Raw genomic sequence first — 15004 nt, forward strand, 5'->3', positions numbered from 1 at the left:
GAAATGCAAAGCTTGGCTTTGCAGCTGATCCCTCAGCTGTCACTTAAAAGCCGTGTTGTTCTGCAAGGCCCAAAACCTCATACTTTCTCCTTATTGGATTAGAAACCAGGGGAAAAGCACATTACTTAAGTTCCTAAGTAAAACTGGGTATCGCTAGCAATGAGTTCCCAACCTGGCGCTGCTATTAACACGTAACAGTGCTCACACTGACCGCCCCACTGCCTTCTCCTCGCATTGGGGTTGTCCTCCGCTCCCTGTTCAAGCAGCATATAAAATAGCAATCATCCCGGCACGCCGAGGGGGCGGGAAGGTACAGCTCTGCAGGACAGTTATGGATGGAACATTTTACCCAAGCACCCCACATCGTGAGCCACAGACCAATCGCCCACCATGAAGCATTTCAAAGGCCACACAGAATTAATCTCTGTGACAGAGGATGCTATCTCCTAACAGATAGCATCCAAAGAGCAGCTCTGATGAAATGCATTAGTTGTCCCAAGTACAGCAAAAACAAATGCTGTGATAAATCTTGTAAGCTGCCAGAGACCTTTTTTTTGTTCCCCAGGCTCTTGAGTTTCCACTACTTCATAAAGCAGCAGGGAGGGATGGAGCAGCCTTCCCCATCGCGGGAGGGGAAGGCATAAAGCCCAGCACTTCAGAGACCATGTGTGAGTATCTCCCCTCCAGCAGATCACCGTGAAGGCAGTCACTAACACCATGCAACATCAGCGGGCAAGGGTCTGCACCCATCCTGAGCCCGGGGGACTGGGGACACTGTACAGCCACTTGCCTCCCAGCGTCACCTCCCCAGGTCTCCGAAAACTTGTCGGTTGCTGGAGTCTGGGCAGAGGGACCCAGGAAAGGTTACCCGCTCTGGTTTCATAGGCTAAAAATGGGCTGCTGCACATCACAGGTAGGATGCAGGGCTAGATGGATTTCTTCCGCATCGCTAACGACAAGTCAGAGGTGAAAAGTCTGAGAAGCCCCATTGGGAGCAGTAACTGGAACTTCCTCAAAGCCCGGGTATTTAGGAGGACAAGCCTCGAGGGGCGGCTGGGGCAGCATCTCCTCTGAGCCCATCCCTCCGCTGGCAGGGATGCAGGCTGGGAGCGAGGTGTGGGACCAGGGCGAGGCAGCACCTTGTGCTCCAGGGGCAAGCAAAGCCACGCCGGACCTGGCAGCTCCTCCAAGCATCCAGGTGGTCTGAGGAGTCGCCAGAGCATCGCTCTCATACTGCCGGGACAGAGACGCTGCTGCGACCTGCCCCACTGAGAAGAGAGCCAGCAAGGTGTCCTGGGTTGTGCCGGGGCTCCTGCTGCCCTCTCCAGACCAAGCCATTCAGTCCCCCCATGCCTCCACCCCCCTGCCCGGCGCATGTCCCACAGGGCCGATGCACACCACCACACACAGAGCGTTTCATTACAAACCTCAGAGTGACAAGGAGTGTTAAGCAGATATAAAGGACATCAGTCATTTACCCATCTGGTGGAAAGTCTAGTTGCTAGCAGAAAATAGAGAGGATTGTTACGGCAAGATCTACCATATGGCACCATTATGTGGAGCTTTGCAAGTGCTTTCTCTGAGCATGCAAGCAAGATTTCAGCCTTTGAAGAAACGCCGTATTGTTAGCCTGGATACGCAGGAGCCTCTTGAAAGAAGCCGTGGCAGATGGCACAGCTTTGTTCTCTTGGTTTGCAGGCAGCTCATGCAGCCCCAGATATTCCCCCCTAGCCGGGGCTGAGCAGCCCCATGGCACAGTGATCCTCCTGATGTGTCCGACGGGAGGACTAATGGCTCCTGAAATCCTTAAATCTGATGGATGTTGCTTGGCGGGTACCACACTGCTGCACGAGCCCCAGGAAGCAAACACCACTGACCCGAGCCGGTGGGATGCACCGGTGTCGATGCAAGGAGAGCTGCACGAAATGGCAAAGCCTTGTCCCAGCCAAGGGAGCTGCAAATTCGTAAATCTTCCTGAAATACTCCGCTTTTGTCTGTGCCTCTCTGCCAGCACCTGCTCCTCCCTGGGTGGCTGAGCCTGGCCGGAGCCCCGGCAGGACAGCGGACAAAGAAAAGCCTTTCAGAAGGGGCCGGTGCCCGCTTGAGCGACATCCCAACAATACCCCGACGAAAACCCATTCAGCCCAGGCAGGGGGAAAGGAAGGGAAAGGGAAAAGGTTCCCCTGGGAGGAAGCAGTGATCTGTCATTGACCACAGCAACAACATCTGCATCTGCCCTGTGCCAGGGACAAGCCATCGCCTGCTCCGTACTGCTAGCTGGGACAGGGCGCATCGTCCCTGCAGCCCGGGATGGAAATCGGGCATTTCTTACAGGCTAATTGCTCCTGTTTGTGCCCAGGCAAAAAAAACATCCCCTGTTTCCCTGTTGTTCCTCCTGAGAAACACTTGCACAGCCACAGAATAAAACCCTAACTATTTAACTATTCCATTGAACTATTCTAGTTAAAATCCAAAGTGTCCATATAACACATAGCAGGCCAGGAAACACACACCGGGAGAGCAGATCGAGCCTTTAGCTGACCTTGGAGTCAGCTGCTCCAAGTCCCTCTGCAGCTCAGGCCCTTGTCCTCTGCCGCTGGTGCGGGACAGTCACTGATTTCTCGCGCTACGGATGTTTCCCGACTCAGATGAACAGGTACACTTAAAAACACCCAAAGCCCAGAAAATATTTTGTGGGATGGCTCCAAAAAGAAAGAGTTTTTGCCCTCTGATGTACACAGCAGGCTGGGATCTGCAGAGCAGGGACCCCGCTGGGTTATTGGTCTCTGTGGGAAGATTGTCCATCCTGGTGACCAAACCCACTGCTGCAACGTCCCCAAAGATACCACCCGTCCCAGGCCTGAAATCTTCCACCCCTGCCACTCCGAGTCCTGAATGGGAACAAATGGGGCAGAAACGTCACTATTAAGCTGCAAGAGAAGAGCTGGCCAAGGACCAACTCGAGCTGGCAAAGCCTCCAGATCCCCTCCAGCCCCTTTGACTTCCCTCAACCCAATCAACCAAGACAACCGAGGACTTTGGAGGGAGCCCTGGTCCCACAGAGTGGGCGCAAGCCAGCCCGTCCCGGACGGTCGAGCGTGACAGGCCGGGTGGCATCGGGCTCCCGCAGGCATAAAAATCAGCCCAGCGCCTCTGAGTGCTTTCTCTGTCTCTCTTCCAAATGTTACACAGTGGGTTTATACAGAAACAGTGGGACACTTTCCAAACCATTTAACTAATGCTGAAATTTAATACCCGACACCAACAGGTTACCGAGAACAAGAAGGAGCTGTTGTAATGGAGGGGGGGATTTGCAACTTCACTCCCCCCGAATGGGAATCTGCCCTCCTGAGCCCGCGGGGCAGAGTTCCGCTTCCCCCTCCCTCCCACCCGGCGCTGGCTCGGGTCGAGATCTGCCTGATGAGTTTTTTGGGGAGCCAGGGGGTTGCAGCTGCTTGCACAGGAGCACAGTGAGCACCCGCTGTCCCCCCTCCCTATATGACTTCAGTCCCTGGGGAGCCAGCACTGCTCCTTGCTGCCGGCGTGCCCTGGAGCAGCAGGTGCCTCCAAGCCTTATTCTCACCCTTGGCTGGGGGAAAGAATCCAAAATCTCAGCAGCACAGAGCAAGGGATGGAGAGCAGAAGGGCCACACCGGGGCATGCCCCAGGCCCGACTGGTCCCTGCGAGCACCGCTGGGCTCCTGCCTCGCTGCACACACAGCGGTTCCCTGCAGCACAGCCTCTGCACGAAGCATCTGGCTGAATTTGGGGGAGACGCTTTGAAAATCCCGGGCTGAGGAAAGCACTGTGGGCGTGCAGGTTTGATGGGGCTCCAGTGCATGAGCCTCTGCAGGTGCCTCCTTCAGCCCAGCTGGCGACGCCGAGCCGCAGCGCAACAAGCCCTTACACTGCCTTTGGCAGGGGCACAGCAGGAGTTTTCCATGGGAATGAACTTCCCCAGGAAAATCTGATTTGGCCAAGTTATCAGTGGAGAAAAACGTGGAACAGAGGCATTCGCTCCACCTGAACAAACCAAATCTGACTGGCAGTGTTTTGCTTCTTTGCAAGAAGAGGTCCTGCTGCAGGGACATCTCACTCCCATCGTGCTGCGTCGGGTGTCCCAGTCTGCCTTCTCATCCCACCCATGGAGAAAGATGTCTGGGCAAAACCGGCTCTCGTAATACAACCTGGAGCCCTCCTCTACCAAATGGCCTGGCTCACCAAAACCATGCTGCCTGGCATCTAACGGCACATGCTACACCACGAGGTGTGACTGACCAGCATCACAACTCCCAGCTCCCTCTATGCATCAAAGCACCATAGAGAATCATAGAATCATAGAATCATTGAGGTTGGAAAAGACCTCTAAGATCATCGAGTCCAACCGTCAACCCAACACCACCATGCAACTCCATTACACTGTTAAATCAACCCAAAGTGGAGCACTCTGGGTCCATCCAACAAACCACACCAAAATGTTTTTGCTTAGAGGAAATTAAAGCTTTTTTTGGCTGTCAATTTTTTTTTGATCCATGTTTTTCAGAGTTTTGGTACCGAGGGATAAAGAAACAATAACCTGACTCTCCAAATCTGAATTTAGCCCACACCCAAGGATTTTTGCGGGGCAGAGTGCCCAGCAAGTAAAGTCACTTTGCACCTACGGGGGACAACCTGCTTTACTGGCTCGGACATCCCTGCATCACCCTGGAGGTACAAAAAGCCAGACCAGCCCCCAAGCCCTGCTGTAAGAAATCAAGGCTTTCTAATGAGAAAGAGGAACCACCCCAAACTGGCAGGACTTCAGGGATGAGCAGAGCTCAAGGTTCAGTGCAGAACCGCTCCCAACAGCAGCCCTGATGCTCCCTTCACACCAAAGCTTGCCTGAAAACTCAAACCCAAGCCTGGAGAGACTAGAAAAGGGAAAAAAAAAGGGTGGAAAAAAAAGAAAAATAAAAAGCATTCTACTTACCACCAGCTCGGTGAACATGACATCCAGCTCCTCCACTGGCGGCATGGGCAGCGCGGGCTCCATGGTCTGCAGGGCGAAGCTGCTGTCATTGCGCAGCCGGTACGTGATCTCAGGGTGGTCGCTGCTGCGAAAGCAACAGAAGATGAAGGAGATCCCCCGACCGCTCCTCTTCCTTGGGGCCATGGCCAAAATCCTCTGCGTCACTCCCTCCTGGGCACTAGATCCTGAGGGGAAGAGAAGAGAGGAGGCTCAAGCAGCCGCCCCGCAGCGCTGCGCTCCCATCCCACCGAGGGGAGGAGGAATCAAAGCCACCCACGCGTTCGGCGTGGAGGGGAAGAGCAGAGATGGTTTACGTGCCAAATATTTCTGCTCAGATTTGACATTTACAGTCCTGGCAACCTTGACGACCACGCAAATTAAAAAGATGCATTTGCTTGCCTTGTACTGAAGCCGGCAGCAGCAGGGGGACACGCTGCCGTTCCCATGGGGAGAGGGGTCCTGGACCCCCACCACTGCTGCAAACCCCAGCAAATGCCCGCCAACCTCCCCGTGCTGTGGCAGCCAGGCCAGCCCCTGTCTCAGTCCGGCCAGGAGTATGGCAAATTTGGGAGGCTGCTGCCAGGAACAGCTGGATGTGCTCGGGGCCACCAGGTACGTGGTCCCCAGCATGGGTGACTCGGTGCTTGAAGACCTCATGTGGCTCAGGATGCCCTGAGCCACAGACAGCAGCAGAGCTGAGAAAATATCCTATATTCTCCCCCCAGCTCTTAAACGTGTCCCTAAACATCCACCAGCAACTGCCGGTTGGGCGGCTCTTTTTCATGGAAAGTTTTACTTGGCTTTAATTAGATAAACCCTACTTGAAATTCCAGTAAATATTTACAAGATGTGATTTCAGCTGATAAAAATCACACGGTGCCGGTAGCTCAGACTTTCCTATGCAGTGCTTACGTTGGGCATCGCTCACGCCGGCGGTCGCTTGGGTTTTGCTGATTTCTGAAACTCAGGTTGGGAGCAAAGCTCAGGGCAGGAGACACGTGTCTTGCCCAACTGGTAATGGCAAGGACCAGGCAAATACTGCCCCAAAATTGGGATTGTCAAGTCAACGATACAAGAGGAGGGCCACCTACAAGGAATGGGGACAGCAGAGAAACACCCTAAGGAGAAAAATCAACCAGCAAAGTAGAGAATTTTTAAAAAGCCTAAACATTTGTCTTATAAAGCCACACACCCACACATTTTATCTCTGCAAAACAAGACACTGAGACATTAAGAGACAGGACAAACAGCCAAGGTTAATGCAGAAGGTTGAAATATGGATGACTCAGATTTATTAACAAAGCTATGAAAAGACTTGGGAAAAAAGGTCAGCATTTGGAGAGGAGTGTCTGATCTCCCTGGAGCCAGCCATTCCCCTCCGACTACGGATTTATACGCCTAAATAAACAGCTGCTGTGCCCCACGGAGAGCCAGCGCCGGAGGCAGGTTGGGGGCAGACCCATGCATGGCAAATGCTGCCCTTCCAAAATAGGGACCTTGCAGAAAATTCAGGCTCTACCCACATTACTTTAACAGAGGATCTGAGCCTTGAAATTGTCTTCAATCGCATATTTTTAGCACATGGTGTAATCATCTGCTGAACCACGAACGATGGGAAATGGTTATTGGGTCTTCACGGGGGATAATCCCAGGCTGTGCAACTGCTCTGTGCCCAGTCCGGAGGGTCCCCCCTTCCCAAAGAGCCCCAAATCTCATTTCACATTTAGCATCTTGCACGTAGAAAAATGCAGCCACCGGAGGAATTTCAGCTGCCATGAAATCTCTCTCATCGCGGCTCCCCGGCAGCCAGCACCGCAGCAAATCCATTAGCAGCCTGCTGGCATCCCTTCAGTGTTAGGAGGGTTTGGGGACCTGCTGGGGAGTTTCTTTCCTAAAGGAGGGAGGGAAACAAAAAAACAAAGGCACATAGACCTCTCTGTCCCCTCCAATGCGGAGGAAAATGTTGCAGGTCTGGGTTTTAAAGAGCCATGAGAACCAGGGTGCACAAGGAGATGCTGGTGGCTGCCCAGCGCTTCGTGCCTGGCATAGGAGCTCGGTCCCAACCCGCATGTCCTCATCTGTGCAAAGTTTGGTCACTTGGTCATTTCCAGTCCGTGGGTACGGCCATGCATGCCCAGACCAGGGCCTGATCCTGCTCCTGCAGCCGGTCTGGAGCAGACTCGTCCTCCTCTTCCACAGGGCATTTTCCATCCCCTTTTCAATAACCACATCAACCTCATCCTTGAAACCCACTGCTACGTGCAAGCTCTGACTTGGGCTTGCAAAAATGTACAGAAAGCTTTTATCAGAACACCACCTGCTCTTCAGAGCTACACACTCCTGACGATGTTTTACGAGGAGTTTGAATGACAGACCGAAAAGCAAGATTTTATTTCGAGTTTTAAAGCAGACAGTCATGTAGCAACCAAGACAAGGTATTTTTGACCTGCTTCCAGCTTCGGAGCTACTGAGGTTCCTCATTTTCATCTATAAACAATTCGAAAAACCAAACCACCCTATAAGTGCAGGCTGAGTGGGGTGTAGGTTATTAGCAACCAGGGCTAAAAAGGGAGAGGCTGAAAGAAAGAATATGTTAGCTACCAGGCAAATAGCATTAAACCTTCAGAAGGCTGATGAATATTCATTGACGTGATGGATCAAAATCAAAACACAGCTCCCTGGCAGGTCGTGGGGAGCTGCAGACAGCACAGATTGCACCGTCAGAACAAAGTCCAGCTACGCAGACTTCTTCCCTGCAAATCCTACAGAAATCAGTTATTCATGGAGAAAAACTGACAGCCCCTGGCAACCTGGAGGCTTGCGTTAAGGAGAGCAGAAGGGACCAGTTCCACGCAGCATCACATGTCAGGTGTCCTGCTCCCACCTCCCATTTATACCTTTGAGCACTAATTAGATCAATAAATTTAAGTCAGATTGTGATCTAATAGTGCCTTCTGGCCTTTACTATTGAGCGGGCCAGAATAAATTAAGTTTAATTGCCTCTGTACATACAGAGCCAGGGAAGATAGGATAGGAAGGGTCATTGAGGGAACTTCTAGCCAAACCCCAAATCCCAAGGAAGGACTAATGGAGCTGAATCATTCCCAAATAGCTCTGCTTCCACAGAAACAAGGGTGGAAGTGTGTGTGCGATGGGTTCAGCCTGAAAGGCCAGGGAGAGGAGGAGGAGGAGGAGGAGGAGAAGGAGCTTAGCCCATGTGTGCCACCAGGACCAAGCGGGGTCCCCACGCAGGACAGAGGCCATGGGCTGCAGCTCAGCGATGCACAGAGAGATGGGTTTTGTTGTTTTTCCCAGCCCTAAAAAAAAGCACCAAGCCTACATCGCCCTGAGCAGTGCTTAAATAAAATCAGTCATTAGGAGGAAATTGGACCCCGGTGTCGCTTCCGCCTTTGCTTTAAGGAAACAAGAGCAGCAATTACCGCTTGCATATTCAACAGCCTCCTCTGCAAGCTAAATTAGCCCGCGTGGAGCAACGTGCTGCCAAAGCCTGCCTGTGACCAATGCCCCAACAAGCTGGTTTAAAACCAGCACTGGTATTGCAGCGTTGCGGTCTGCAGCCTAAAAATACCCAGCAAGGGTACAAACACATGCAAAGGAGCGTACACGCTCCCCTTCACACCCACCTCCAAACCCGCCCAGAAGCTAGAAGCTAAATCCTCAAATATGAATATTAGCATGTTGTTCTTCTGGCTCCTCTCCCATCCCCTCCCAAAAGAAGGATGCAAGATCCCGAGCAAGCTCTTTCTCAACAGCAAGCTTTATTTCAGCGCATTGCACAAGGGGACAGTATTTTTGTGCAAGTGTAGTAACGCTCACTGACCATCTCTGCCGAGCCCTGACCGATTTTGGCATTTTGGGCCACACCAAGCTTTGCCTCCCCCCACCCCGCAGAGTTTTGGCACAGCCTGGGATGCTCCCGACCGGTGGAAATTTTCTGACTATCTTCCATCGCTGCAAAGTGACCTCCTTGGCTGGCGGTGGCTGGGAGGCGCTTGGCTTCGGCAGGCAGTTTTAGAAGACTGTCACTCCCACCAAGTGCTAGAGCCGGGTGTCCTGGACCACTTTTTACAGCACGTAGAAGGCAGAAATTTGGCATCCCACACATTGCACCCTATGCTTGTCCCATCCCACCACTGAGCCGTGGTGCACCCTCCCTCGGGGCTTCTCCCCATGCATATAACACCCAGCGCAGGGCACAGTGCCAGGGCACACGTCAAACCCACTAAATACCTTGCATCATTTTTTTAAACAAACAATTCTAGATGATTTTCCTCCACTGTAAGTCACGTCCAGACCTCCACAGCAATAAAAACTGGATGCTCCCACAGCATTTTTCAGACCAGCTGTACGTTTGAGGCATCCCCTGAGAAGCATCAAAGCCTTCCCCAGGCACGTTTCAATTTTTCACCTTACAGACCCAAGACAGGCAGCAGTCTCCTTGGCTCCACTCACTAACCCGACCTCTTCTCAGGATTGGTCCTGATTGCGAGCCCTCCGAAATGTGTGCGCAGTGCTCTGCCCATCTGATCAGGCGGCAGCGTTTGGGCTCATCCCTCTCAAGAGCGAGAAGTGCTGCTCTGTTTCATGTTTGCACCAAAGCCGGTGCAAAGAAACCCTTTTTAATGAAGGGGATCCAAGCATTATTTAATTTTAAAAATAAAAGCTTTGAAATTGAGCCCTTGTGTGGATGAAAAGCCCAGAAACAGGATTGCCGCCCCCTAAGCAGGAGCCACCTTCCCTCCAACACAGAAGCCCGGAGGACCTGAGTCCGTCACCAGCACCTCCAGCATGGACGCCCCGCTAAGCACGGTGCTGGCATCCCTGGCATGGCTGTTCCTGTTAAAAGCAACCAGGATGATTTTTTGGCCACAAACTCCCATGCTGATTTCCAAAACCACCTTTCTCCAGCATAAAGCCGTTTTCAGGCACAGGCTGCACACGAGGGGAATGCCTGTGTTTGGTGGAAATCTGTGCGTATCAGCAGGAGGGGGAAAAACCCCAAAACACTCGGCTAAAAGGCTTTAAACTGTTTGACGATTGCCTTTTCCCCTTCCATCCACCTGTGAAACAGCAGCCGCGAAAGGGTATGGGGACAGGACCCTTCCCCCTGATGCCGCAGGAAAATCAGCTGCCAGGAGGAGCCTGACTTACCGCTAAATCACAAGAGCCGTAATTCTCAGCATAAGCAAATCTCAAAGACTTGGGTTTCATGGATTTATAAATACATCTGCGAAATCCTGAATTACCCCAGATCCTCCTTCCCCTTCCCAGAAATCCTGTTATACTCCATGAACCCAACGAAGAGCATTTTGCACCTCCAAACCTTGCTCCGGCTGCCCGGTAGCCGAAGGCCACCGGCATACTGCCCCTGACGCCGGCAGGAGCTGGCTGCAGGCACAGGCTCTCGACTCACTCCTGGAAAGCCCCATCTACCAGCATTGTCAAAAACCCAACACTCGCCTAAAACGTGTCGCCTCCTCTTTGTATTCTTTCCTTTTATTGTGGCATTCGTCACAACCTGAAGCAAACATCTGGGCCTGCTGTCTCACAAGAAAACATTTTGCTCTGCACAAGGGCAGACGAGCTTCGGCGGCTCAACGGTGAAATTCAGGGTGCAACAAGAAAAATCAAACCTGTTTATTCACAGAGCCAGTAAACACTTATATGTTCACCAGTGAGGAAAAAAAAATAGTTTCACTAATTTGTAACACACTAGAAAAAGCCTTCGTTTTTCCATCTAAACAAAGTTTACACTTACTGCAAGCAGCAAAAGTGCTGGGAGAGACTTTTTTTGTATGTGTCTGCATGGGGCTCCCATCTGGAGGTGTTGATGATGCTACTCAGGGAAAAGAGCAACAACCTCCATCGCACCGCAAGAATATCACGGTCCGGCTTGCAAGTCGCCTCTCCAGCACGTGAGCGAGCTCCCTGCGAAGGGAAGAGTCTGCAATCCAGTTTTCAGGGGGAAGAGCGTGGCGCACAGCAGGGTGAGACGGGATCTGTCTTAGTGCTCTCCAGCTGAAATCAATCCTCGGAGCAGCGCCGCTTGGTTTGGCAAGCTAGCAAAAGTCCAGAGCAGGGGATGGTTGCCAGCGTGTTGCAGGACCATGTCTGTCCCAGGGCATGGAGATAAGCTTGGGTCCAAGGAGAAGATGCTGCAGCATCCATCAGCTGCCCCAGGGATCCCCGCACAGCCCTTCAACCCCTGTGGTTACAGAGACCGGCACAGCTCAGCGCACAGATGAATCCAACCAGGGAAGATGCTGCTGGAGTAAAACTTTGTTTAGTTTTTGAGGATTAAAAACTAAACCTTGCTGGAAGTTTCTCAGTCAGCTAGACAGCGAGTGGCGCAGTAACACCAAAGGAGGTCACAAGTTCTCCATTAAAAGGGTTAACTTAACCAGTGATGGGCTGAACACCAGCGCCAGATCCTCTAAACCGCTACAGACTGCTTCTTACAGGAGCTCCAGCAGATCAGCTTGGGCAAATGCCATTTATTTCAGGAACAAGGACAACAAGCGCGGAACCACACACAAGACCCAGATTGGGAACCTATATAAATATGTATGTATTTCTTAATACTCACTAGGGTGCTAAATGACCCAATTCTACAAACGCACACGTGCCTTTTTTCCAGCAGCTGGGCAGATTTGTGGTCCTTCTTTAGCAAACCAAAAAGTGGGGTGGGTTGGCAGTGGGAGGAAGAAAGAGTTTTCAACTCGCATATTCCTCCCTTAAATGCCCTGAATGATTTGCATCCCAAAACCAAGGCACAACCCAGGCACTTGTTGGAGGTGGGTTAAGCCCAAGAGACTTTCCAGGAAGGCGGAGGGAGGCAGAGGCGGCGGGTGGCTCTCCAGAAAGGATGCTGGAGCATACCCCTGCCCTCCCTGTGCTCCGGCCCGGCTTCAAAAGGCAGCACAGAAAAACCCAGTAGAAAGGAAAGGCGACATGAGGGGCCATCCCTCCCAGTGCTCCCCTCACCCCGCTCTTGTTTCGGGGCGGCAGCTGCCAGCGCTGCATTGTGGTGGGGCTCAAAGGGGCAGAGACGGCCCTTTCAGAGCTGAGGTCACGCGCAGGGAGGGATTAGCACCGACCCGGGGCTCTCCTGAAAGCCCGCAGCCTTGCAGAGAAGACCGTCACAAAAAGTTGTCCTTTGCCATTTGAACCTGGTCTCTCAGGGAGCCTTTGCCGGTGTCCGAGCTGGGTGATGCCAAGCCTTGGCCAGGCAGCCCTCAAGGCCAAAAAACAGTCAAGAGAGGGATGCAAGACCCCCTGGGCAGCTCAGGGGGCTGCTACAGCCCCGCCGAGCATCCTGGGGTGAGCATCCTCCTCCATCCTGGGCTCCATCCTCATTACCTGGCACAAGCACAAGCCAACATCGAGCCCCACTCCATTTCCATCACTGGTTTTGGCCCCAACTGGGGGAAAACGCTCATAGAAAGCACAAAACACCTCCAGGAGGCTGATAATACCGAGCTGTGAAGCCCACCCCAGTGTATCACAAGTTACATATAATTAGCCAGGAAGAGCAGCTTCGGTGATCAGAAACCTCTTGACATGACAGGCGCCAGGACCACCTCCCAGCCTGGCTGCTGGAAGCAGACCTCCCCTCTCCATCCAAAAGGACGTGGGTTTAAGTCGCTTCATTTCTGAGATCACTCTCAGCTCTGACTCCTCCTTTTGACGACGCAAAGCTTTTGTCAATAAAAACTCAACAGCCTGGCAAGCGGGGAGAGAGAAGCTGTATTTCCCACTGGAGGAGGATATTTGTCTGCCAATTAGCCTTTTCCTGGAGAACAATAGTTCAATAAAAACCTTCCTTTATTTTAATTCCCCTTCCCCCCCCCCCCCCCCCCAGCCTCAAGCCCTGCTCCTCCAATGAATATTTGGGCTGTGACTTTGATTTATCGTATGCAAAGCCTCACTGCTGAGCTTTCCATTTCACTGCTCCCCGTTTCAGCAGTAATCCCCGGGGTGAGACGGGCTCTCTGAGTGTAAAACCGAGGGGGAAGGCAGGCAGGTTTTTCCTCTCTTAAAGCCTCTTAATTAATTTGGCTTCACAAACTGGAGTTTCTGAGTTGCTCAGCAGCAGATGCTTCCAGTACATCAGCACAGCAACGTCTGCCGTGTGGCCACCACCACAGCAAGGCAATGGAGGAGCTACCGGTTGAGTCCTGACGGGCTAGTTTTGGGTTGTGTTTGGAGATTTTTAGGATTATCCATGCTTAAGGTGAGGCTACTGGAAGCACTGGTGTTCATGCAGCTTGTGGTGTGCAGCAAGCTGTTTTTTTTCTCTTTCAAAATGGAAACTGGATGGAGGCTGCTGTAAATAGGAGTGCTTCCTAACAGGGACCCTGATGGGTAGATATCATTAAACTTCAAGATATCATTAAACTTGTAGTCCAGAAAGTGCCCAAAGCAAACAAAACAAATTTGTCAGATCTCTCAGCTGGCCTACCCATCTGCAGTGCTGATTTCCCTTTAAAGATTTTTAAATCCTGATGTTAATCCAGAGTGATTTTTTCCCCCTAAAGTAAGAACCTGGGGTTGAGAATTCCTTGATAAATACGTCTGATGGCAGAAATGGCCCACCGGCCGCTTTCCTTCCAGTACATGCTTCAGCAGATGAACACTGAAAAACAATATATGTGAGCTTGCATCAGGCACAATGCGATCCCAACAGCTCCAGCGCAACGCCTGCTCCCACCCGGCCTGGGAAAAAGCAGCAATTTTTATCACATTACACTAAAAGACTGTTTGCATTTAAACATAATAAAGAAAAGCAGGCGAGCACAGCAGGCGAGACTAATTGGAAGGCTTGATTACATTTTTTTATGTAGATGCAACACAATGTAGCTTATGGCAAAAGCCCCGCTTTGACCAGGATGGAGCTGCACCACCCCATGCCACAGGACAGCGGGACTCAGGTTTCCCGGGAGAGCTGCTCAAACCCACCACCTGCAATTCGGAGGACCCGGCTTAATGGAGGCACGCCGTTTTAATTGCCTAACTATCCTGCCTCCCACTGATGGCAGGGAGCAAGGAAGGGCTCACTCCGAAGTTGGCCGACCCATCGCTGCCAGGGCTGGACCAAAGGAAGGTCGCTCTTCCCCAGCAGGAGCATCCAGAGGGGAACATCCGTCCGGTGGAGATCCCAAGGGGAAGCATTTAAAAATCAATAGAGCCTATTTTAATGCTTAATCCAGGAAAGTATCAGCATCAGCAGCATCAATACAAACCAAATTTAAACACACTGAGTACATGCACAGGATTTTTATCTTTTCTTTTGTGCATTGATTTAACCAAATCTGTTTTTCCCCAGACACTTTGAAGTCCAAACAGGGCATCCGTAGCATTCCTAATGCTTCAGGCATCCTGCCTGCCTCCATCTCTATACGCTGCTTAAAAAATGAACCTCTCCACCCCACTGGAGCAAACGTTCCAGTGAGGAAACCCCCCATCGAAGGTGCAATATTGCAGAGACAGCGGCCACCTCCCCACCAGGGCTATGTACAGAAGTGGATTTCTCTTCTTTGCAGGTTTTCACACTGCACCCGCCACAAATTGCAATACAAGCTTCACATCCCTGTAGATATTTATACAGTGATCTCCCTTTTCATTAAAAAAGAAAAAAAAAAAAATATCAGCCTTGCAATTGCGAAGAACTGTTTGAAAAAGTGACCCAAGGGGATCCTGAGAGGCTCAGATACCCCGAGAGAAGATAACTTGTGTTTGAAGTTTTTAATTTAATCTCATCTGCTGCAGGAGGGCAGTCTGGTTGTTCATATATTTGGGACTAGACACACTCCAGACACACCCACAAGCACAGATGTACCTTCCCAGCGGCCACCGCAGGCACGACACGGGCTCAGAAAGCCACAATGTCACCCATTTCTGTTGCGGTACAGCACCGCGTTCTGCCCTCTTCCATCCACCAGCTCCCTCCCGTGTGCTCACTGCTATCTCTGCAGA

The 15004-nt window shown here is 51.7% G+C and overlaps 1 protein-coding gene across 7 annotated transcripts in view; it reads right to left on the reverse strand.

The window, feature by feature from the left end:
- Positions 1 to 15004, reverse strand: part of DAAM1 (dishevelled associated activator of morphogenesis 1) — a 97816-nt gene that overhangs the window by 54524 nt on the left and 28288 nt on the right. For all 7 annotated transcript variants that reach the window (XM_076345663.1, XM_076345668.1, XM_076345667.1 and 4 more), the window contains one exon: positions 4970 to 5193. In XM_076345663.1, coding sequence (XP_076201778.1) covers positions 4970 to 5152 — 183 coding nt within the window. In that variant the 5' untranslated portion in view covers positions 5153 to 5193. The remainder of the gene's footprint in view (positions 1 to 4969; positions 5194 to 15004) is intronic.

Source organism: Aptenodytes patagonicus, chromosome 7 (assembly GCF_965638725.1).
Source record: "Aptenodytes patagonicus chromosome 7, bAptPat1.pri.cur, whole genome shotgun sequence".
NCBI classification, from domain to species: Eukaryota; Metazoa; Chordata; class Aves; order Sphenisciformes; family Spheniscidae; genus Aptenodytes; species Aptenodytes patagonicus.